The sequence below is a fragment of the Dromiciops gliroides genome, chromosome 2, assembly GCF_019393635.1.
Source record: "Dromiciops gliroides isolate mDroGli1 chromosome 2, mDroGli1.pri, whole genome shotgun sequence".
Classification (NCBI taxonomy): domain Eukaryota; kingdom Metazoa; phylum Chordata; class Mammalia; order Microbiotheria; family Microbiotheriidae; genus Dromiciops; species Dromiciops gliroides.
The window spans coordinates 237,944,158-237,969,754 of NC_057862.1; the positions used below are offsets into that span (position 1 = coordinate 237,944,158).

The window sequence follows — 25,597 nt, forward strand, 5'->3', positions numbered from 1 at the left end:
AAAGGAGAGAAGAGGGTGACATCATTGCTTCTGCTCAACCAATCGGAAGGCAGATCTGGTATTGCTCATTGGATGATACTAGGGTAACAAATCAGACGGAGAAGGGAATTGGCTCTGAGGGTCTTGACCAATGGGTTTTCAGTTTCAAGCAGGGAGGGCGGGGCCAGACCTTGGCGTAGCTGGCACGGCGAGCGGCGCCCTCGTCCCTGTGGTCGCTGTAGTCTCGGTGAGAACATGACCGTGGGGAGGTCAGCTGCAGCCCGCGAATGCGGAGAACGAGGCATCCAGGTGAGGAAGAAGAGCAGAGGGAGGAAGGAACCAGCATTGGGTCCTGGAACTGGAACCTTGTGGGAAAGGAGACCATCTTCCCCGTTGCCGTGGAGACCGGTGGGCGGGGCGACCGAAAGAGAAGGGGAGGGGTCTGATGGGGCGGTGGGCGGGATGTAACTAGATCCAGTTCGCTTTATTTCAGAACTGCCTATAGGTCATAGAGTAGAATCATCTAAACCTCTCCACCGCATTTTTAAATTAAATTTTTTCAGATTATAAAGTCTATTTTGCCACCTCTTCTTTCTCCCTCCCCAGTGGGAAAAAAATATTTTTGATGTAGGATGATGGCCTTCTGTGAGAGGGAGGGACGCTGGGGGGGGGGGGGAGAATTATGGTGATGAAAAAAAAGGATCCTAAAAATCCATTAAAAAGAAAACAACCAAACCTGTTAATAAATACGCATAGTCAAGTAAAAACACCCCCCTTCATTTTACAGCGAAGAAAAATGAAGCCTGTGGAGGGGAATTGCTGGGCAGGGGAAGTAGTTATTTGTCCTTCGTTCTCGACAGGGACAGTGACAGATGTCATGACTTACAATGAATTGGATTTCACTGAGGAAGGGCTGTGCAGGGGAAGTATTCTGCTTATCCATTGCAAAGTTGGGGCTTGAATACAAGTTTTCTAACTTATGGTCTCATCCAGTCCAGTCCAGTCCAATCCAATCCAACAAGTATTTTAATATTGAATACTACGTGAGAGGGATTGTGCTAAATTCTGAGGATACAAAAACAAAAGGAAAAAGTCTCTGCTGTCAAAAGGGGGAAGGAATATTAAGTAGTCAGATACATTTTCCGCTGTAACACCTGCTTCCAGTTTTTTACAAGAAAGCAGCTTGGAGTAGTGGAGCGAGGCAATTGGGGTTAAGGGACTTGCCCAGGGTCACACAGCTAGTAAGTGTTAAGTGTCTGAGTCTGGATTTGAACTCAGGTACTCCTGAATCCAGGGCTGGTGCTCTATCCACTGTGCCACCTAGCTGCCCCAAATTAAAAATTTTTAATGAACAAAAATCTATGTTGTCTCCCTACCTTCCTTTAAACAAAGAAAAAGAAAAATCGGGTAAAAATATTCAGTGGAAAGGGCAGCTAGGTGGCACAGTGGATAAAGCACTGTGTCTGGATTCAGGAGGACCTGAATTCAAATCCGGCCTCAGAAACTTGACACTTATTAGCTGTGTGACCCTGGGCAAGTCACTTAACTCTCATTGCCCTGCCCCCAAAAAACCAAAATCCAGTGGTCAAACGAAATATTTGGGCATGTCCAAAAAATGTATCTCAATCTGCTTCTTGAATTGCACCTATTTTCTACAGCAATAAATTATCATACTAAATGGTGTTTCAGAAATTTTCAGAGTCCTTGCTAACTACTCTACAAGTTAGCCAGCACAGGTTAGAGACAATTTATTCACTCACAAGTGAGACACATCCCAGTAAGTGATGGACATGTGTATCTCATGTGTTTCGATTCCACATATGACATATATAATACATACATATATACATATACATACACACACACACCTTAAAGTACTATATAAATGCTAGTCATTTAAAAGCTATTAATAAATTAATTGGCATAAGAACAGCAGACATATAAAAGAGGTCTGTGCCAACAGCATGGCCATAATAGGAAAGAGGCCTGATATGATGGAAAAAGAAAAATGAACCAGATGCAAGAGGTTCTAACCCTGTGACTAAATACTTGCGACCCTGGATAAGTCACATCATCTGTTTAGGGTCTCTGACAAATGAGGGTTTTGTACAGTATTCACAGAGAAGAAGGATTAAGATAGTTCAGTTTGGCTCCCAAGAGCAGATCTCAGACAAAGGGGCAGAAATTTCAAGGGCAAATTTTAGGCTCAGCATAAAGAAAAATTTTAACAATTAAAACTGTCCCAAAGTGCAGTGGCTGCCTTGGGAGACCATGGGAAGCCTGAATGTTGCAAAGAGAATTCCCGTTCAGGTAGAGGTAGGACTAGATCATTTTTGAGATTCTCTTCAACTCCAAATACCTGTGATGCTTTGGGTAAAAGAAATAATCTGGTGTATTGAAAAGATTGCTGGGCTAGAAGTCAGGAGACCTAGATTCAAATCCTACCTAAGGCACTTACTAGCTGTGAAACAATGACAGTCTTTTAACCTCTCAAAGCTTCAATTTCCCTATTTTTAAAAAGGGAATAATACTTGCACTACTTGTCTCAGAGGGTTGGTGTGAGGTGATTACTTTGCAAACCTAACAATATCATATACTTATTGATTATCATTATTATGAAACTATTTCTAAGGTCCATTCCAATTCTGGAAAGATCATTAAAGTCATAAGAGACCAGGTTAGAATTTTACTTCTGACATTTATTAGCTGTATGACCCATGGACCTCAGTTTCTTCATCTGTAAAATGGAGATATTAATACTTGTAATACACCTCCTGGGGTAGTTGAGAAGATCAAATCAAACCATGTAAAGCCCTTTGTAAAATACCATGTAAATGTCAGCTCTTATGAGAAGCCAAGGGTCCCCTTTTGGAGTTATGAGCAGACTAGCTCATTCCTTAAAAGAGAATAAGAAAGGAATGGGGTGTTAAAGTTTTATCCAAAGTTTATTTTCAGTTTCAAAGTGCTAAACTAAGATTTCACATAGGTATATGACAAAGATTAAGGGCTAAAGGCAACATTAACAGAGGCTTTACAAAGAATAATAGGGTGGGCTGGAAATCTGGACCCTAAAGTAGCTGAGGTTCTTTGAAGAGCATTCTAGGTCAGAATTAAGATTATGGTTTTGCTAAACAGCCATCTTTGTTTCCCCTTAGATGTTCTACCCCAAAGCATCCTCAGACACAGAGACAGAGGAAGAACCACATGAGAATGGAATTGTCTTGCACAGGGCAGGAAAACTGGAGGATTTCCTCTATGAAGAAACTGAGACGAACTTGACTACCTCTGACTCAGATGAATATTTATACAGGATTTTGCAGGCACAGAAGAAAAAAACCAGACGCTGTTCATCGAGACAAAACTCAGCCTATCAGGCAAAGCCGGGAGATGAGTCCTCTATAGAAGACAAAGAACTAGAGCGTTTTTTCCAAGACAGTAACAGACGGAGACCACAGGCCAAGTTTCATCAGTCTTTTATGTAAGTTAAGGAAGAACCTCTCTTTAGAATGGAGAGAGTAGTGCTGGGTAAAGTAAACCTTATAAAGGCTTACCATGTAGGGTCCTCTTCTGAGAGCCTATTACTTGTGCTTAGTCATCTGTCAGTCCTTCATCATGGTCCCATTTTGCTTGTACTGCTAGTGTGTTGGTCTCCCATGTTGTAGACCTACATATACTTCTAGGAAGCTAGAAATGGGCTCCCATTCTTTTAGGAAATTTGCTAGAGAGAAATATGCCTATTCTTTACCAAACCCCTTCCCATCTCCTTAGAGGCTGCTAAGTGGTGCAATGGATAGAGCACTGACTGGTCCTGGAGTCAGAAAGCTCTGAGTTCAAATTCAGCCTTAGACACTTACTAGCAGTTTGACAATGAGCAAGTCACTTAGCCCTGTTTGCCTCAATTTTCTCATCTGTAAAATGAGCTGAAGGGAATGGCGAAACACTCCTGTATCTTTGCCAAGAGAACCCTTAGTAGGGTCACAAAGAGTCTGGCATGACTGAACAAATAAAACAACAACTCATTTAGCTTCTGTTTGCCTCAGTTTCCTCAGCTGTAAAATGGAGATAATAACAGCACCTCGCTTGCAGGGTTGTTGTGAGGATCAGATGAGATCATATTTGTAAAGTGCTTAGCATAGCACCTGTCACATAGTAGGTCCTCTATACAGGCTGTTTTCCTTCCCGTCTACCTTCTCAGCCTTCTGAAAAAATGAGGCCATTTGACATGAGCTTCCTTTTCTCCCATTCTCTTCATCTCAAAATCCCTTAACATCATTTCCCCCTCTCCCCTCCTTTCCTGCAGTCTCTGATAAAGAGCGGGCCCTTTTCTTTGTCAAGACCAACTCTTTTCCACGTGCACTTGATTCCATCCTCTCCTGTAGTCTCCTGCAGACTGGATCCTCACTTATCTTCTCTCTCTCTCTAATCTTCAGCTTTTCCCTATCACCTGGTTCCCTCCTTACTGCTTTCCCACATGTCCTAGTCACCACAGTCCTTACAAAACCTTATCTAGTCTGACTCTCCTCTCCCCTCAGTCCTGTGTCTCTCCTTCCTTTCTCAGTCAGACTCTTTGAAAAAGTTCTCTACACTCCTTGTCTCCACTGTGTCTGTTCTCATCCTTTGCAGTCTGGCTTTCCAACCTAATCAATCAACTGAAAATGTACTCTCCAAAGTTACCAGTGAGTCCTAATTAATTAACTGATTGATTAATTGATTAATTTTTCTCAGTTCCCCCTCATCCTTCTCTGCCTGTCTGCTACGTTTGACACTGTTAACCACCCCGTCTTCCTAGATATTCTTTCCTCTCTGGGTTTTCTGACACAGGTCTCTCCTGGTTTGTTCCTTCCCTGTATCACCATTTTTTCTTGGTCTCCTTTGCTAGCTCATCATTCACATCATTCCCCTTCAGTGTGGGTATTTCCCACAGTTCTTTCCTGGGCATTCCTCTCTGTAATACAGTCTCTCTTTTGGGAACCTCATCAACTCCCATGAATTTAGCTGTCATCTTAATACAGATGACTCCCACATCAACTGTCTCTCTCCCCTGAGCTTCAGTCCTGTATCATGAATTACCTATTCAGAAATTCAAACTTGATGTTCCAGAAACATCTTCAGCTCAACATATCTAAAACTGAACTTATTACCTTTCCCAAAAATCCCTATTTCTGTACTACCATCTTTCCAGTGTCTCACATTCATAGCCTCAGCGTCATCCTGGATTCCTCTTTCTCTCTCTTTTTTTTTTTTTTTTAGTGAGGCAATTGGGGTTAAGTGACTTGCCCAGGGTCACACAAGCTAGTAAGTGTTAAGTGTCTGAGGCCGGATTTGAACTCAGGTACTCCTGACTCCAGGGCCAGTGCACTATCCACTGCGCTACCTAGCTGCCCCCGATTCCTCTTTCTTACTCCACACATCCAATCAGTAATCAGATTTTGCTGTTTCTACCCTTGCAATATTTCTTACATCCGTCTGGCAACTGCCTCCTCACTGGTCTCCCTGTCTCAAGTTTGTCCTCTCTCTGGTCGATCCTACACACTGCTGCCAACGTAATTTTCCTGAAGTGTAGATCTGACCAGGTGACTCACCTACTTAACCAATGCTGGTGGCTTCCTGTCATCCAAGATAAAACACACACTCAGTCAGTAAACATTGACTAAGTGCCTATTAAGTGCCAAGCACTGGAAATACAAAAAAGAAAAAAGAAAAACAGTTCCTGCCCTCAAGGAGTTTATAATCTAATGGGGGACTAGAACACACAAAAGGAAGCTGGAAAGCTAGAGGACGCAGGGAGAAGAAAAGGTACCCAGGACAGAAGCATGAGGGAGTCTGGTCCAGAGGAGGGCAGCTGGTAGAAGAGAAAGCTGGCCTAGGAGCTCACTTTAAAAGGAGGCATTGAGAGGCTTTCTTCGCTCCTCCCTCCAGCCCTCCAATCAGAGGGGCAGAGAGTACTGTGGGTACTGTTGAAGGGTGTGTCCCAAAGCTGCTGATAAGTTTTCTGAAAATGAGATTTCCTGGAGACATAATGGAGTCCAGTCCAAGGAGTGTAGCGGATGAGAAGTGTTAAGCTTTTTGTTTGTTTGTTTTTGGTGAGCCATTTGGGGTTAAGTGACTTGCCCAAAGTCACACAGCTAGTAAGTGTTAAGTGTCTTGAGGTCGGATTTGAACTCAGGTCCTCCTGAATCCAGGGCCGGTGCTCCATTCACTGTGCCACCTAGCTGCCCCTAGTGTTTAGCTCTTAAAGTCCTATACAGCCTGACCTGATCCTACCTTTTCTGCTTCTTTGGACCTTTTTCTTTCTCCTATGCTCTGTGATCCAGCCAAAGTGGCCTTTCCTCTCCATGCCTTTGCATTGGCTGTCCCTAATGCCTGTAATGTACTCTTCCTTACTTCTTCCTTATAGAGTGCTTCTTTTCCCTTAGAATGCTGTTCAGGCATCATCTTCTGCATGAAGCTTTCCCTAAGACCCTTAGCTCCCAGTGCCCTCCCATCTACCTTGTATTTAACTACTCTGTGTATAGGAGGAAGAGGAGGAGGAGTCAAATATGTATGTGTATATACACATACATGTATCTATTAACTTTATTTTTATTCTGTAGATATATTTTATATGTACCTGTTGTCTTCCATACTAGAATGTAACCTCATTTTGAGTAGGGATTGTTTCGTTCTATATATTTGTATCTCTAGCACCTAGCACAGTGCCTGGCACATAGTAGAGGCTTAAAAAATACTGACTGATTGATTATAATCGATCACAATAAGCATTGTAATAGCTTAGACAGACTCATCAACCTAGCCCCAGTTTTCCAGAAAAACACAAATGTATCCTTTAATGAACTCAGAGATATAAAGCTGATCACATCAAAGTACTTTTAAAATTCTTAAATTTAAAATAACTCAATTCCTCACATGTTCTAGTTGGGTTATGAATACATTCTAACAACTTAAATTACCAGATAGAAGAAAAGAATCCTTATCCCCAAACAAACACGTCTAATCAGACTACTCCCTCACTAAGAACCAAAAGGAGAAAACAATGTGGGTGAAAAATAGTAGCCATTCGTTTTGTTGTGAGAGGATATTATGTACACTGAGATGGCCTGTATAACCCTAGAGAAGGGAGCAGCAGTTAAAGGCCTAGAGATATCAGTAAAGTGTAGGAAGAGTATCTCTTGTCACTGACTAGAACGCCAAACTTAAGACTATAAGCTTGGTGAAAGGAGAACATCAGGGAGCCTTGCACTCTGGGTCTTAGGCTGCTGACTTCAGGCTAGAAAGAGACTTGCTTCCCTCTATTCCAAATTTTTTAAAATCATAAATGTATTTTATTATTTTCCAGTTACATGTAAAGATAATTTTCAACATTCATTCTGAGATTTTGAGTTCCAAATTTTTCTCTCTCCCTCCCTTCCCTCCCCTCTCCCCAAGACAGAAAGCAATCTGATATAGACTATATATGCACAATCACATTAAACATATTTCTGCTCTATTCCAAATACTAAAAACGACCAGGTAACCCTTGACTTCTCCCCCTCAGATCTGACAAGCCAAAACGGTCCAGCTCCTTGAGTGACCTTACACAAGAAAGCCTGTATGATCAAGCAAGATACTACTCAGCTTCTGGCCCCTGCCCACCACACAGGAGTACCCTGGCCTGGGTCTCCTCTGTCACTAGCCCAGAGCCCTTTCAGATGACACTTCGGGAGGCACATAAGAAGTCCAGGTGCCTGCCATCCTGTGCCTCATTTGAACATAGAAGACAGAGAGCAGTGAAGCAGGACCAGGAGGAGGCCGAGTGCCAAAAGAAGTTCCAGGCTCAGCCAGTGCCTGCTCACGTCCATCTGCCCCTTTATCAGGAGATCATGGAACGGAATGAGGCCCGCAGGCGAGCCGGGATCCAGAAAAGGAAAGAACTGCTCCTGTCTTCCCTCAGACCCTTCAGCTTCCTGGAGAAAGAAGAGCAAAAAAGGGAAGCCACTCGACAGATGGGCTCAGCAGCAGTGACTCAAGCGAAGAAGACTTCAAAGCAAAGAGCCACCAAGAAGATTCCCAAGTCAGTCTTGGAGCCAGCCCTGGGTGACAAGCTCAAAGGTAAAACAGAGTATCTTGAGGGGCAGCTAGGTGGTGCAGTGAATAGAGCACTGGCCCTGGATTCAGGAGGACCTGAGTTCAAAACCGGTCTCAGACACTTGACATTTACTAGCTGTGTGACCCTGAGCAGTCACTTAACCCACATTGCCCTGCAAAAAAAAAACCCCAAAACAGAGTATCTTCCAAGGGATCTTGCATCATCCCCTCCTGAGTGCTAAACTTCTTGTTCTTTTCCTGCATGTAGGGGTCTTAGGAATAGAACCTCAGAGCACAGTCAGAGAAATGGCTATAGTGGGTTTCGGTGGTTCAGGACATAGCATCTTTGGCCTCCCCAACATCACGGGGAGCTTGTCCTCTCAGCCCCACTTTAAGACAAGCAGGACACCTCCTCGAGTAAGATGGATTATTTCACCTAATCAGCATCATGATAGAACATTTGCTGCAAGAAAGTACTACGAGAAGTAAAAAGGAACAGGTTCTTCTGATAATTGGTGTACTCACTTAGCTGATACTTTTCTCACAAAGCTATAGCTGAAGTTCCTGTGAACCAGAATATTTAAGCATATAGAGAAATATATTAGCAATCCAGAAATGTGAGATCAAGCCCTGATTCTACTCCTAACTCACAGGGAGAAAGCCATCTGATGTACTCTGTCACAAGATTATGACTGTCAGTGAAATTAAATATAAAATACTACTTTGAAAAACTAAAAAAAATACTACTTTGAGTGTCTTAGAAAGATGATACTCAAGGAAATTTTTTTTTTTCCAGTTGGTGAATATTGGCCTCATTGGAGCAGGGTAACTAACTTGTCCTAGAGCCAGGGAGACCTGGGGATTATTAATCATTATAGCTGTGGTCTAAGCATTTACTGTACTAGCACATAACTTGGACATGGCAGCCCCTATCTCGCCCCTTCCCCCACAAGCCTTTGTATTTTCTTTTTTCCTCACAGAAGCTGAACTGTGCAGGAAGCTCCGAATACAGAGAAGAGCCGCAGATCTCCTGCAGACAGCCTCATCCCCCATCACTTCTGATAGATACACTGATCCAAAGTCTCGAATATCCACTCGCACACGTCAAGAAAAACTCAGTTTCCTGCAGAGAGACTTTGATTTCCAACCAAGGGTGAATCCCAGTGTCCCTGACTTTAAGGGCCTTTACAGGGCCTTCCAAAAAGAAGCTGCCCAAAAAATAGAGACACGAGAGGCAACACGAAACAAGCCATTCCAACTGAGAACTGCTAATCTCCACCACCGACAGAGGCCCAGCAAGGAGTCAACTGAACCAAAGGTGAAGTTATAAGCACTTAGAGAAGGAGACTGATGTGTAGCTGATACATCAGAGCAACAGCTATCTGGACAGAGTGACATAAAAGCACAACATGAACCTCAGAAAGAAGTCGTTGAGTTATATTGGCAAAGGGAGAGTCTGGAAATGGTAGCAGGGAGCAAGTATTATGCCAACTCCTCCTCATGGTCTGTTATGTTAGGGGACAGGTGAGAAGATCTAATTAGTGCTAGAAACAGCCAGAAATTTAGTGTCTTGTAGCGAAGGCCAGATTTTCATAAGTGCCAGATGGGAAAAGTATGAAATGGAGAAATGGAGAATGAAGGGAAGTTTCACATTTAGTAGGATCCTTGAGGGGGACGTAATAGGAATTAGGGAATGATAGAATAATAGGGAACGAAAGAGTGTGGGCAGAGGTAGTAGAGGAAGAGGGCTTTCGATCTGAGGGGTGGTGATTCTAAATCTTTGGAATTAGAGAAGTAGCACTTGCAGATTTGCTGGCAGTAGGTCCCACTTGGCTGCCTCTATTTTCTAAGGTTTGGGATGAGCATTGACAGAGTGTTTCTTCCCCAAACACGTGGGAGCTCGAGGGGAGGCAGAAAGAGAATTAGGGTCCAGAGCTCTTACCAAATTCACATGTGACGCTACTTCAGGAATTTCATCCCAAGATAGTAGGATAATATAGATAGAAGATAGTAGAAAATATCTTTTTGTGGCAGGCCCTGGTCCTTTTGGCATTTAACCTAGTGTTTAAGGCCCTGGTTAGGGAATCTCAAGGCTTCACCTATTCCAGCTTTAGGTGCTGTAGTGAAGACATAACCTCAGGGCAGCCACTGTGCCTTTGCTTGAAGTCAGACATGTACTTTAAGCAGCATATTTTGACATCTGTGTGAAGGATAGTCAGAGAGTAAAGAGTATAGAAGGATTTGACAGTAGTCCTACAGGTGGTGATGAGGACGTGAACTCAGTTTAAAAGGTATTATGGAGGTAGAATCAATTACACTTCGCAGCTGATTGGGTGTGGAGGGTGAGGGAAAAGGAGTCAAAGGAGACTCAGATTTCAAAATTGGGTTGATGGAAGGAAGATAAGGCCATTAATTGATGTAGAAATGGAAAGGAGGGTGCAGCCAGGTGGTGCAGTGGATAGAGCACCGGCCCTGGATTCAGGAGGACCTGAGTTCAAATCCAGCCTCAGACACTTAATAATTACTAGCTGTGTGACCCTAGGCAAGTCACTTAACCCCAATTGCCTCACCAAAAAAAAAAAAAGAAAGAAAGAAAGAAATGGAAAGGAAGGTTGGTTTAGGGAAGAAGCTGATGTTAGGGATCTATTGAGTCTAAGATCCCAGAAGGATATCTTTCTATTCCCACCTTGATTCTGGTATCTGAGACCCTCATCCTTTTGACATTTAGACTAGTGTTCAAGGCCTTGGTTGGGGCAGCTCTAGAGAGGTTGAAGACACAAACTTGGAATATTTTTACTCCTTAGTTGAATGAACTATGGAATGGATAGGGACAGATCTTGTACCATGTTCCAATCATTTTTTTCATCTCTTCTAGAATGCTCCACAATCACCCATGGTTCCATTACAAAGAAGTCGTTCTCTGAGCGGTCTTGCCTCCCTCTCCCCTAACACCCTTCCTGTACACATCACAGATGCCACCAGGAAAAGGGAATCTGCTATCAGGTGAGTAGTTAAGCCTTTTGGCATTTGTATAAGTCAGTGTAACGTTCCAAGCTAGGTTAGAGGTAACCTGTATCCCATACTTCTGGGGTCCTCAGCCATAGTCAGCAAGATGAAATTTAGAAGGTTAGATAGAATTGGTAGAATTCTTAATTTCTTGAGTCAAGGCAGGAATATATATAGTACTTAATTCTAAACCCAGCTGTATGGCAACATCAGATCCTCACATCTTTGATTCTGAGACACCAATATGGAAGAAAATTGGTTTGATTGTATTTGGGAAACTGATCAATGATTTCAATGAGCCCAAGCTGTTCTTTAAAATAAAAACCCGGGGGCAGCTAGGTGGTGCAGTGAATAAAGCACTGGTCCTGGATTCAGGAGGACCTGAGTTCAAATCCGACCTCAGATACTTGATACTTACTAGCTGTGTGACCCTGGGCAAGTCCCTTAACCCTCATTGCCCTGCAAAAAGAAAAGAAAAGAAAAGAAAAGAAAGAAAAAAGAAAGAAAGAAAAACCCATCTTTCAGCTCCAGTCATTTTCTCTGGTTGTCTCCTATGCCTAGAATGCTTTCACTCTTCAACTCTCCCTGATGACTTTCCTAGATTCCTTTAAATTCCAACTAAAATCTCATCTTTTACCGGAATCCTATCCCAACCCCTCTTAATTCTAGCACCTTTCCTCTGTTAATTATTTCCTACTTCTCCTGTATATATCTTGCTTTGTATCTTTTCTTGTTGGCTTTCCTATTAGATTGTAAGCTCCTTGAGTGCAGGTACTGTCTCTTTTCTCTTTTTGTCTTCTCAGTTCTTAGCACAGTGCCTGGCACATAGTAGGTGTTGATTGAGTGATTGATTAATTAGTTGGTATAAAGATGAGTACAGCTTAGACATTCATCTTATACAGGTCTTGAGGCAGCTGAGTTGTGAAGTGGATAGTTCATTGGACCTGGAGTAAGGAAAGCCCAAGTTCAAATCCTGTCTCAGACATTTACTAGCTGTGTGACCCTGGGCAAGTCCCTTAACCTCTGTTTGCCTCTGTTTCCTCACCTTTAAATTGGGAATAACAACACCTATCCTCTTCGATGTTGTGAAGATCAAATGAGATATTTTGTTGTTGTTGTGATTCTCAACACTGACTCAGAAGAATGACAGAGCTTGATGAAGTCCAAAGGGCAGCTTTTCTGAAAACCTTTGTTGACTCTGTTCTTTCTCTTCCTGTGGCTTGGGGACCATTGCATTGAGGCTCTGGTGACTGCAAATTAGTTGTGTTCCCACCCTACCCCTTCACAAGACTGAACTGCATTCTTTTCTCTAATCTCTCTTATTGCCCCTGCACTCCCATGTTTAGGCTTTTGAGCCTTCCTGTGTGAGTTAAAATGTGCTATAATGAAAGACTTACTGCTTTTTGTATTACGGGTCCACCTGATTATTTGGTGTAATCCTTGTAAAGTACCATAAATCCTTGTAACTCAGACCAGTGTGAAGTTATTGGCAGCTTATATGACAACATGAGTTACAGAAGATGAAGCTTGATATGATCATCCAATCTATGTCAACATTAAGTTCTTAATACTTGGTTACATCACTGCTAAGTTTGGCATAGAGGAAGATAGTAACAATACATTGGAAAATTTGTCTCAGGACTAAGGAATGAAAGAGGACTTGTAGACTGCGAAGAAACCTCATACCCATATATCACAAAAACTTTTTCCAAGAAGAGATTTGGAAGGTGTTGGACATTAGTTAATGGAAAAGCAATTATTGAATGATTACTGTAAGCCAAGATAGTGTCGGGGATACAAATACAAAAGTTAGATCCTTTTGTTGTTCAGTTGTTTCAGTCATGTTGGACTCTTCATGGCCCCATTTGTGAGAAAGATACTGAAGTAGTTTGCCATTTCCTTCTCTAGCTCATTTTATATATATATATATATATATATATATATATATATATATATATATATATTTGTGTGTGTGGTTTTTGTTGTTGTTTTTTGGCGAGGCAATGGGGGTTAAGTGACTTGCCCAGGGTCACACAGCTAGTGAGTGTCAAGTGTCTGAGGCTGGATTTGAACTCAGGTCCTCCTGAATCCAGGGCTGGTGCTTTATCCACTGTGCCACCTAGCTGCCCACTTCTAGCTCATTTTATAGATGAGGAAACTGAGGCAAACAGGGTTAAGTGACTTGCCCTGGGTCACACAGCTAGTAAGTATCTGAGGCTGGATTTGAACAGGAAGATGAGTCTTCCTGACCCCAGGCCCAGAACTCTATCTGCTATACCACCTAGCTGCTTACCTTCAAGAAATTTATATTCTAAAAAGTGAAGACAAAACATATAGACCACAAAGAAAAAGTCACAGGAGCTGTGTGACCCTGGGCAAGTCACTTAACCCCAATTGCCTCACTAAAAAAACCCCGAAAAACAAAAAAAGTCACAGGGATGGTGAGTAGAATCTTGGGGAATCGATGACATATTTGTTTAAATGTTTTCTTGCCCATTAGATTGTAAGCTCCTTGAAGACAGAGACTGTCTTTTGCCTCTTTATGTATCCCCAGGACTTAACACATTGCCTGGCACATAGTAGATATTTAATATATGTTTATTGATTGATTGGTGTGAAGGTGAGTACATCTTCAGTAAGAATCCTGGTGACATATATAGCTATAAATCATCGAATGCCACAACATCCAGATAATCAAAGCTGCAGGCAACTTGAAGGCCACTAGGGTATAACTAGACTGCAGTATATTAGCAATGATAACTTGAGTACAAAAAGTAGGGTCTAAGATATCAACTAGGAAATAGAGTGGGATTATCCTATGTCAAACATGAGGAATAACAGATGGACAACCTGAATGCTGCCTGCTGCAGTCCAATAATGTTAAAAGACTTAAATGAAGACCTCTCACCTGTTACTGAAGGGATGAGGAACCTGGGCCTCATTTCTGTTTTCTCAGGACGGATACATTTGTATTTACAAAGCCCCATTCCATGCTAGTGTCTTGAAGATACAGTTTTGCTTTCTAGTAGGCAAGAAGTTTGGTTGGAATCTAGATCTGCTCCAAGTTTCTGCCCCCATGGGTATTACTTTAGTTTACTGCTTTGACTAGAAAGTCAAGTAACTGACGCTGGTATCCGATGGATGTAAGTCAGTGTATTTAGTCCTGAAGGACCTCATAACTCACTTTACAAATGGTAGGTTTTGGGAGTTCTGGGGCAGAGCCAAGATGGTGGACAAATGCTAGGGTTTGGTAAATATATCTTTTCATAGCGGCCAACAATTCATCTTCATACAAAGACCTCCAAAGATCTAGACAAAAGCTGCACACATCATACATACACATAATACTTATATCTGCATTCACGTATTTATGTTATAGCATTAAAGCTTAAAACTGCCCTAAGATTTTTGGGACATGGTGTGTGTATGTTTATGTGGATGTGAATATATAAAGTGTATATATATTGTATATTTAAGTTGTCAGTCTCTGTCTCATTTTCTTCCTTGCTTTTTTTAGAAGCTCTCTTGAAGAAAAGAAGGATAAAGAGAATGAAAGTGCCCGCTGGTTGGAGCAACATAGGAAGAAATGTCAAGCTATGTATAAATCTGTGAGCTCACGAGCAAAAGCCATGGATCCCCATAAAAGCTTAAAGGAGACTTACAAAGCAAAACTGAAAGAGAATTGGTTAGTATCCCCAAAAAGCATACAAGTGTGTACTGGAAGTCTCTATAGTACTAAGCACATTGCCTCTCACATGGAAGGCACTTAATAAATACTTATTGACTAACTGACCACTGACTACTGGCTCTGGGAAATTTGTAACTGTAAGTCTTATTCATTTATTCATTCATTCATTCATTCATTCATTCATTTATTTTTGGTGAGGCATTTGGGGTTAAGTGACTTGCCCAGGGTCACACAGCTAGTGTTAAGTGTCTGAGGTCGGATTTGAACTCAGGTCCTCCTGAATCCAGGTCTGGTGCTTTATCCACTGTGCTACTTAGCTGCCCCACAACTGTAAGTCTTGAAAAAACCCAGGTAGCATTAATGAGATGATTGGATATTTTTCTGTAACAATCTAGTTGTAGCAAAAAATGAAATGAATTGCTAAATGTAGACAAAAACTTATGGGAGATCATTCTACTCATTTAGAATTAAGCATATTTGGGGGCATCCAGGTGGTGCAGTGGATAGAGCACCGGCCCTGGATTCAGGAGTACCTGAGTTCAAATCTGGCCTCAGACACTTAACACTTACTAGCTGTGTGACCCTGAGCAAGTCACTTAACCCCAATTGCCTCACCCAAAAAAAAAAAAAGAATTAAGCATATTCTACTTTGAAACAAAATGGAATGTTTTATAGAAGTCTTGTTAATTTCAGGCTCAATGACCAAAAGAGAACAAAAGAGTATAAGAGAGAACTGGAGGAAATGAAGAGGAGAGTCCAGAATAGACCCTACCTCTTTGAACAAGTGACCCAGGTAGAGTTCCTATTCAACAAGGAAAAAATGGCCCTTTATTTATCTGCTTGGATTGGATATTCTTCTGGGAGAATGTTTTTAAGTGGTCCTCTAACATTTAGGTGTCACCAGTTTCATAAGTTTAAACCTCAGGGGGAAGATGTGAGTTGGAGGCCTTATTTTATTCCCACTGTTATTCAAAAAATATTTATCTCCATACCTTGTACAGGCATGCTTCTTTAAGCCATTAGGCTTCTCTCACAGAAGAGCACAAAAAGATAGACTTTAGTGTCTTCTCTACTGGTGTTTTTATTGTAGTCCAGAGTTCACATTAAATAGCATCAGGATCACTTCACTCATTCCCTAGTGTGTGTCCCTCTCCCCACATAGCTCTGAGGCTGTTCTGGGATTAGGAATTTTACAGGATTAGTTTAGGCAGCCTGAGCCCCAGAGCCATTTTGCAGAATCCTTTTATACAAAGCAATAACCATCTTGGGTGGTATGTGGATAGATGAAAGAATCATTATAAGGCCCACTCTCCTGGTCTGGGATTTGTTCTAAGCAAATTTGGGGAAGCTAAAGAGTTCAGCCCAGACTCTCTTGGGAAATCCAGGAATGACATAAATAGGCCATCTTAAAGTTATTCAAGGCTAGATCTTATCCCATCCACACTCCCAGAGCCCAAGAAACTGAGACCCTAGCTGTTTCCCCAGTGACTTGTTTAGGATTGCTGGGCACTCAGATGACCCAGTGTGCTCTAGTGAGTATTTAGTTGGCTGTTGCCTACAAGCATCCTATGAAACCTGGAGAAAGTAGCGTATCATGACTCCCAGCCGCTACTTGCTGTGCTAAAAATTACTGAAAAACAATTTCAGATTTCTTAACTTCAAGTTAATTTTATTCTTCAAGACAATTCAGTATCAAACCTCACTGGAGTCTTTAAACTCCACTTCCCCAAGAAAGGGGCAGAACTACCAAGTATGACGTTGTTCTTGACATCTTCAGATGTATTTTTTGCCCACAAAAGATCCATGCCCATGACTCAGGGTTGTTAGTATATGGAACACAAGGTGGAGAGGGAGGACGGGGACACAAGTTCCAAATATCTAATTTCTTACTGTACAGATTTGTGCCAGAAAAGAGGCAGAGCGCAGATACCGAGACATATTACGGAAGGTTGGTTTGGACGAGGACTTTGTGAGAAACAAAGGACAAGATGCTCTTGACTTGGAATGGAGTGAAGAAGACAAGGAAGGAAGTGATTCCCTCAGGTATTAGTTTTCTAATCTTTCTTTAATTGAATTGTCACCTTTTGGCCCAGGAAGTTGATGCTGTTAGGATATAGTGTAAACTTCTACTTGATACTTCTTTAGTCACATTTTGAAATTAACAACCTACATTCATCTTGCATCACTTCCAAGGATTTTAGAGTATCTCATCTAACGCTCTTTTAAAGCTCATCTGTGAGTTCACTTTCACTCTTAGCTTAGATTCAGACCAGTTAAAATTTATTAACTAACTGACTACATCTAACTCCAAGACCAAGCAGTCAAAAAGCATTTATTAAGTGATTGCTTGTGAGCTAGGCTCTGTGCCAAGAGCTGGAGACACTAAAAAGAAGCAAAGATAGTCCCTACTCTCTAGAAGCTGACATTTTAAAGGGGGAGAAAATATGTACATAAATAGATATGTAGGAGATAAATGGAAGTCATTGTAGAGGGGAAGGTAGGAGGAGCCAGGGACACTGGAAAAGACCTGTAAGAGGTAGCTTCAGCAAAATGGTGAAGGAAGCCAGGAATTTTAAGAGGTAGAAATAAAGAGGGAAAGCATTCCAGTATGAAGACCCAGAGAGTAAAGAGGGAGGTTTTTGGGGGCAGCCAGGTGGCACAGTGGATAAAGCATAGGCCCTGGGTTCAGGAGGACCTGAGTTCAAATCCGGCCTCAGACACTTGACACTTACTAGCTGTGTGACCCTGGGCAAGTCACTTGACCCTCATTGCCCTGGAAAAACAAAAAAAAAGAGGGAGGATTTTTATTTTTGTATAAGGAACAGCAATTAGGCCAGTATGGCTGGACCATAGTGTGTAGAGGAGGGTGCATGTGCACGTGTAAGATTGGAAAGAAAGGAAGGCATTAAGTTGTGAAGAGCAGCTATAACTGTAAAGGAGAATTTTGAATATTTGATCCTAGAGGGAATAGGGAGCCACTGTAGTTTATTGAGTGGGACAAGGGTGTGTTTGGGGTGTGTGTGTGTGTGTGTGTGTGTGTGTGTGTGTGTGTGTGTGTGTGTGTGTGTGTGTGTGTGTGTGTGAGAGAGAGAGAGAGACAGAGACAGAGACAGAGAGAGAGCAAGAGAGAGAGAGAGAGAGAGAGAGAGAGAGAGAGAGACATGGTCAGACCTACAGCTTTAGGAAAATTACTTTGACAGCTGTGCAAAGGATGGATTAGATTGGGGAAAGACTTCAGGCAGGGAGAACAATTAGGAAGCAATTGTAAGTCATCTAAGTGAGAGGTGATAAAGGCCTGACCTAGGGTAGTGTCTCTTGCATAAAAAGAAGTATGTTGGGGCAGCTAGGTGGCGAAGTGGATAGAGCACCGGTCCTGGAGTCAGGAGTACCTGAGTTCAAATCCGGTCTCAGAGACACTTAACACTTACTAGCTGTGTGACCCTGGGCAAATCACTTAACCCCAATTGCCTCACTAAAAAAAAAAAAAAAAAGAAGAAGTATGTTATGGAGAAAGAAATGACAAGATTTGGCAACTGATTATGTAAGGTAAATGGAAGTGAGAAATTGAGAATGACAGCAAAGTTACAAACATGAATGATTAGAAAGATGGTAGTGATATAAATAGGGAGGTTCAGAAGAAGCATGGATTTTAGGGGAAAGATAATGAGCATATTGAATTTGAGATGACCAGTGAACGTTTAGTTCAAAATGTCCAATGGGTAGTTGGTGATGCAGGCCTGCATCTCAGGAGAAAGACTAGGGATATATAGATCTGTGAGTCATATGCATAAAGAGAATAATGGAACTCATAGGAAGTGAAGAGATCACCAAGTGAAAGGGTATAGAAAGAAAAGAGAAAAGGAATTACTTTTTTTTTTTTTTTAGTGAGGCAATTGGGGTTAAGTGACTTGCCCAGGGTCACACAGCTAGTAAGTGTTAAGTGTCTGAGGCCAGATTTGAATTCAGGTACTCCTGACTCCAGGGCCGGTGCTTTATCCACTGCGCCACCTAGCTGCCCCAAGGAATTACTTTTTAACTTCTGATCCAGATTGTTTTAGAAAGGAAACTCATTTGGACCAGCTTACTGTCTAGTACAATGAGGTACACGAGATAAATTATCCACATATTACCTATCAAGGTTAGTTTCAGTCCTATTCCCCACTTGACCTGAGGCAACTGAAGCTCACCCTGAAATCAACAAATGTTAGACTATAAGCATTTGAAGGGCAGAGACTTTTTTTTTGGCAGGGGGGCAGGGTTGGTCTTTGTATCTCCAGTGTTGGGCACTGGGGAGACATTTTAAAAATGCTTGGTGACTGATATCTGAATTAGACATAAAAGAGGAGATGGAGGAAGGATGGTCTTCAAGCCCAGTTTTACATATTATATTAAGCTAGACTTTCTTTTCCATTTTTCCCCTTGGGAATGGCTTTCCCAGCCCCTTCAAGATAAGAAACATCCTAAACCCAACTAAACCCAACTAAGTACTATCATTTATTCTGCAGCCACCGTGAAAGCAAGGAACTGTTTAGTAGTAGTTCACAGCAAGATTCAGAAGAATCCCTAGAAGAAATGAAACAGACTCCCTTGGAGGAAGATTTTGTGGACCTGCCCTTTGAATCACCAGATACTTCCAAAGAACTTGCCTGATCATTCTCCTTCTAGTGCTGCTTTTGGGGAAAAAAATGCTAAGGTTGGGGTTTTGTGAGAGGACAAGCCAGGAAGTGCCTGAGTCCTCTTGGGGCATTGTTTTACTTGTGGGCATGTGGGTTGTTATTTAAAATCACCTTAGAAAGCATCTATTCTAACACATGAAGCTCTGCTTTTCATTATTATGAATGACTTATTCTCTTCCTGAACTTTGATCCATCAGTCATCCCCTTTCTTCTATCTTCAATATTTCTTCTCCATCGGATCAATCCTTTCTACCCTCACACATTCTCAGGTCTCCCTAGCCTAAACAAAACTCCCAAACTTTTCTACTTCACTCTACCTCCCATACCACCTTTCTCCTCTTTTTCCCCACTGCTTGGCTTATTGAAAATCACAGAATTTTAGAGTTGGAAGGGATTGCAGTGATCCCTCAGCTCAATCTATTCTTGGGGATATGGGGGAAAATCCCCACTAGAAGTTTCCAGAGAAGTGGTTATCCAGGGAGAGGTCACCCACTACCTTTTGAAGCAGCCCATTCTACTTTGGGGGAGTTGTAATTTTAAGGTGGTTTTTCCTTTTATCATGCATAAATTTGCCTCTTTCCTGGCTCTACCCATTGCTCCTAGTTTTGCCTTCTGGGGCCAAACAGAAAAAGTCTAATCTTTCTATTTTAATTTTATTTTATTTTTGGTGAGGCAATTGGGGTTAAGTGACTTGCCCAGGGTCACACAGCTAGTAAGTGTCAAGTGTCTGAGGCCGGATTTGAACTCAGGTACTCCTGAATCCAGGGCTAGTGCTCTATCCACTGCCAGCTAGCTGCCCCAGTCTAATCTTTCTAATGACAGCCTTTTAGATATTTGAAAACAGAAATCTTATTATCTCCCCAAGTCTTCTCTTCTCGAGGCTAAAACATCTCTAGTTCCTTGAACCAGTCTCCATGTGGCAGAAGTTCAAGGCCCCTCACCACTTTGGTTACTGTCCTGTGGATGCTATCTCCATTTCTCAAATGTGGGGCCTAGACCTGAGTACAATGGAACTCTCATTTGTATGCTCTGTGTTTATGCCTCCACTTCCTTGCTACTCACTCATTCCTCAATCCTTTCTAATCTTGTTTCTATTCCCACAATTTTACTGAAAGTTATCTTTCATAATGACAAATCCATTAACTCCTTCTTAGTTCTCATCTTTTTTTTCCAAATTTAATCAAATCACATTCTCCCTGAACTCTACATTTTATATCGTTGCCATACTCCCTTCCCCTTCTCCAAACCTTTTGGTTTTATGACCCTTTGACCTCTTGGTTTTCCAACTAACCATGACTTTGTCTCCTTTTTCCTCATATATGTATGTGTTCTCCACATTTCTGTCTTCAGCCCATATCTATTAAATATTCTCCCTTCACCAACTCATCAGCTCCTGTGGCTTTAATTATTATTCTTATGGATGACTCCTAAAATTAGCCCCAACCTTTCTCTGAACTCCAGACCCATATTTCTAACTTTGTAGAACATCTCTGTCTCCAGTACTTCAGTAGAGCTGTGATCTCATTGAGACGGTGCTCTTGCAATCTATCTGTGCATAGTCTTCCTATTCAAATGTCATCAAAGACCTCCTGTTAGTCCCCCATGTAGGGTCTATCTAATGTACTTGAGCTTTCTTTGAGTGCTTCTGATTCTTTGAAGATGCTGGGGAAGCACATAGGTCTGTCTGTTAATTATCCTTTAACCATGTATTCCTTTGATGCTATCCTTTAGAATCCGTTGCCTTGATAATCCAGTATTTTAATGTAGCCACATGTACATGCCAACCATGAACTTCTCCATTGCCTTTTGGGTTATCCTCAACTTCACTTATCTATAGACTCTAGTTTTCCATATTTCATTAATCACAGCCATGCAGTATTAAAAAGGTGGGCTTTGGGGAGCTAGGTGGCACAGTGGGTAAAGCACTGGCCCTGGATTCAGGAGGACCTGAGTTCAAATGTGGCCTCAAACACTTGACACTTACTAGCTGTGTGACCCTGGGCAAGTCACTTAACCCTCATTGCCCTGCAAAACAAAACAAAACAAAAAGGTGGGCTTTTATTTTAGGTTAAAGCTTGAGACCATTAAAACTTATACATTTCCCAAAGGTAAATAATACATCTGTCTCCTCCTCCTAGTCAGTTTTGGGCTAATCTCATCCATCTAGCCAACTTGTTCTTCTTTTTTCCTCATATAACACTCCATCTCCAATCTCTGCTTTTTTTCTGACCATCTCACCCACCTGGAATATACTCCCTCCTCAGCACCTCACAGTACCTCTCTTCCTTTATTTAGCACACAGTTCAAGCACCATCTCAGGCATAAAGCCTTTCCTGACCCCCTCAACGCCCTTCCTCCCAAACTACCTTTCATTTAACTTTAAGTTTATGCTGTATATATTTCTACGTGCTTGTGTCTCCCATTAGAATGTAAACTCCTTGTGATTAGGGATTGTTTCATTCTTTGTACTTACATCTCCAACACCTACAATATGGGCACATAATAGGCGCTTAATAAATACTTGATTGTATAAGTAAAAGTCATTCTTCAACCACTTGGCTTTTCCAGTGTGCATAGCAGGCCAAACTCCTTAGTGATTATAGAGCTCCTTTAGAAGACTGCTGTGTTCTGGGACTTGATACAATCAGTACAATGTCATATGCAAATGGGAGCATTACCTATAGGAAATCTTCCTTGGTTTGGTCTGCACTAGACCTTCATGCCAATGTGGAGGCATTTGGTGAGTACACCTCTTCTTATTATCACTTGTTATGATCATTGGAGCAGGTAGGTGGTGCAGTGGATAGAATGCTGGGCCCGGAGTCAGAAAAACTCATCTTTCTGAGTTAAAATCTGGCCTCTTACACTTACTTAGGTGGGTGACCCTGGGCAAGTCACTTAACCTTATTTGCCTCAGTTCCTCATCTGTAAAATGAGTTGGAAAAGGAAATAGCAAACCTCTCCAGTATCTCTGCCAAAAAAAACCCAAATAGGGTCACAAAGAGTTAGCTACAACTGAACAATGATAATTGGAGAATCATTACCTAAGGTTCTTGCTGTTGCTATGAGTCTTGTGAAATCCTGACATGTGCATGCGAGGGCATCTTGTTGGAGAGCCTTTAAGGTGTTTTGATCTGCCAAATCAAGTGCTTTTGTTTTGTTTTATAAAAGATAAAACAACAAACATAGTAACAGTGTATTATTCTCTGCCTTTTCAGCGAGTTGCATGATGGTAAAGATGGTCTTCTGTGAAATATTGTTTACGAAAGCCATCTTGTGGCTTTAAGGGAGCCTCAACAAGGATGTCCTTGATGTACATTATTCTTACAGAAATTTTGTATAAAACAAAGGCATATATAGACACCTTTCAATAGTAGTAAGGCCTGAGACTCTTTTTTTCTGTCTTTTGTCTTATCCCTTCTTCAGATACCTTGAGAATGGCTCCCTCAAAGAAGTCTTCTGTGTATACTTATTTGGTCCAGGCCAGCTGGGGTTTTTTTCCCCTACATCTTTCTGAAGTTCCACTTCCTCTGTAAGCATAATGTAACTTTAGATAGGCCTGTGATGTTAGAGTTAATAAGTGGCTCCACTGTCCCTGACAGTGGAAAGTATTTGTTAGGAAAGTATTTGTTAGGAGAAAGCTTTTCTCCAGCTTTTCGCTTTTGTTGCCCTCTTTCATTCTTAAATGCCCTTGGGAAAACTTTGCTTAGTTGGCTCTCTTTAACTCAGTTTTCTATATTGAGTACAAGACCCTTGGGCTGGTAGGGAGGAAGTAACCACTTTTTTCAGTGAAAACAAAGTTTGAGTCAAATTCAGAAGCCAAGAGTAACAGCAAATTTGTCCTAAATGACTGAATACAGTGCAGTGATCATTAAATTCTTCATGCATAAATCAGGTAAAGTCAGAGTTATTGCATGTTGACAGCACTGTCGGTGTAGACTTGCAACACAGTTGAGTTCTGTTTTCATACTGTTTGCTTCACTTAAATATAGAGTATGTAAAATTGAACTTTAATGGCCTTTATGTGAAAATCAAACATACCATAATAGCAATTATATTTCTCACCATTCATTCCAGCAAGTAAGCTGGTTTCTAAAAACAAAAATAAAATCCCAAGCCTCTGCGACTTAAAAACAAATTGAGGGGGCAACTAGGTGGTGCAGTAGATAGAGCACCGGCCCTGGATTCAGAAGTACCTGAGTTCACATCCGGCCTCAGACACTTGACACTTACTAGCTGTGTGACCCTAGACAAGTCACTTAACCCCAATTGCCTCACCAAAAAAACCAAACAAATTGAAATAACTCAAGAATGGTTATAATCATTTGAAAAATTCAGTATTTAAATCTATCCATTTTTATTGTCTTTAATTTTTGATGTGTAAACATCCCTTCGTGATGAATAAATACATAACCAATTTGAAGGGAAAATCTGCTAGAGCAGCTGAAACTAGTATGAGCAAGTACATCAGAGACAAATAGTCAAAATACAGAAAAACAAAGTAAAAACTTAAATTCAGAAAATCTAACCCACAGTCCTTATCATTGGTATTCACAAGTACTGTTACTAATGGAGAAGAACACTATTTGCTTTGCATGTTTTAGCTACAAAGTGAATGAAACCTAATAAACTGATATATCTTGAAAATGTATATACAAAAGTATATTAGCAAGATTATTTAAAATTTTTTATTTATTAAAAGCATCTAGTTTTTTTTCTGGAAAAATAAACAAACTTTTTAAAAAACAAATGAAGTTGCTTCCTGAGTTGGATAGTATAAAAACACTTCCTTCAGGAGGAGAAATATTGGTACTACCTGAAGCTGTTGAAATATTTGGCACATTATATGCTCAACAGCTTTGAAATGGTTCTTCTTGCAGAAAATATGGTCGAAAAAATTGACCCAAGTTTTGAAGACCTTTGTGATCAAACATTTGAGAAACCAAAGGCTTTCTATTTTGCATTGGAAGTGGATGAAGTAAAGCATGTAGTTAAGGAAGTCATTTGGTTGGACATATATAAAATACAGTTTCCCAAATGTTTTAGAGCAGTTTAAAACTAATAAGAGCTTAAAACTGCACTGAGACACTTTTGGGGCACCCAAAATTATTGCCACTGATATTAGGGAAGATTTGTTACTTTACAAACCCATGGATAGCACTGTCACCACAAGATAAATTTTCAATATAACTGTGTTTTTAATTGGGAAAAAAAAGATGTCAACTTGGGAAATATTAGAAGGCATTCAACCGATCTCATGTACTAGTTAGAGATGTGCTGCCCCCATACACCAGGAATTTGGACATAATGTATGCTACAGTTTTCCAAGTGGTTATGAATAACTTCACAAAGGGTACAGCAAAAGGATGTCTTTTTGCAAAATCATGTGACAACATGAAATCAGACAATAGGTCACTTATATGTTGTATATGTAATGTTTTTTATTACAAAGTACTTAGCAGAATTTTTGAGCTAATGTAAGAAATTGCCATTTTCTTCTTAGGGATAATAATAATAATAATAATAATAAGATTCATTTTATAACAAAAATTTCCACCTTAAACTTGAATATTTGGTGGACATTCCTGAAAAACAGTGCTGTAACTCAGTGCAAGGTCCTTAAACTTATACTCAAAGAAGGTGATGACATCTGAAAGTTAGAACTATCAGAAATTTTTTTAACAATATTAGCATTACTTTCCAATTTTTAAAAGTAACTCATCCTACGAAGAAAAATTTTCTAAAGTCACGCTTATTACTTAGTCTACAAGAAGTGAATCATTTTCTTTCTAAATATAAATTGAAAAGGGATCCATATGTCCAAGGACAAATAGAATTCATTTGGTCTTTCTCCATCGGGACAAAAAAATGGTTTTTCTCTTGCAGTAGTGTTTAAACCTGAAAATCATAGTACGTTCTGGCTATGATGAATAAAGAATCCTTTGGCTTATCAAACAAAGCCATAGAAATCCTATGGCTGTTCCTAACATCTTATTTGTATGGGTGTTCTGCTGTAGCTGCTAAAGATAAAATATCAGTTGATTATTTGGTTAAAAAATAATTGAGTAGCAATACCCCTCAATAGACCACTGCAAGAAAAAACTTGACAGATGAACCAGCCCATCTATTACATATTATTTTAATGTTATATGAAAATTGTAAATGATTTTATCAATGCTACATT

General features: G+C 40.8%; 1 protein-coding gene across 2 annotated transcripts; it reads left to right on the plus strand.

The window, feature by feature from the left end:
• Window positions 1-164: 164 nt before the first annotated feature.
• On the plus strand, window positions 165-24,877 carry FAM161B (FAM161 centrosomal protein B). Of its 2 annotated transcripts, none has more exons than XM_043988919.1 (9): window positions 165-288; window positions 3,135-3,457; window positions 7,514-8,067; window positions 9,024-9,361; window positions 10,919-11,046; window positions 14,567-14,734; window positions 15,431-15,530; window positions 16,635-16,780; window positions 22,840-24,877. In XM_043988919.1, exons 1-9 carry the CDS (start codon window positions 235-237, stop codon window positions 22,928-22,930), a joined length of 1,902 nt encoding a protein of 633 aa, XP_043844854.1. In that variant the 5' UTR covers window positions 165-234; the 3' UTR covers window positions 22,931-24,877. The 2 variants fall into 2 exon arrangements, with proteins under 2 accessions (XP_043844854.1, XP_043844853.1); XM_043988918.1 differs by lacking the exon at window positions 22,840-24,877 and adding an exon at window positions 19,243-20,035.
• The last annotated feature ends 720 nt before the right edge of the window (window positions 24,878-25,597 follow it).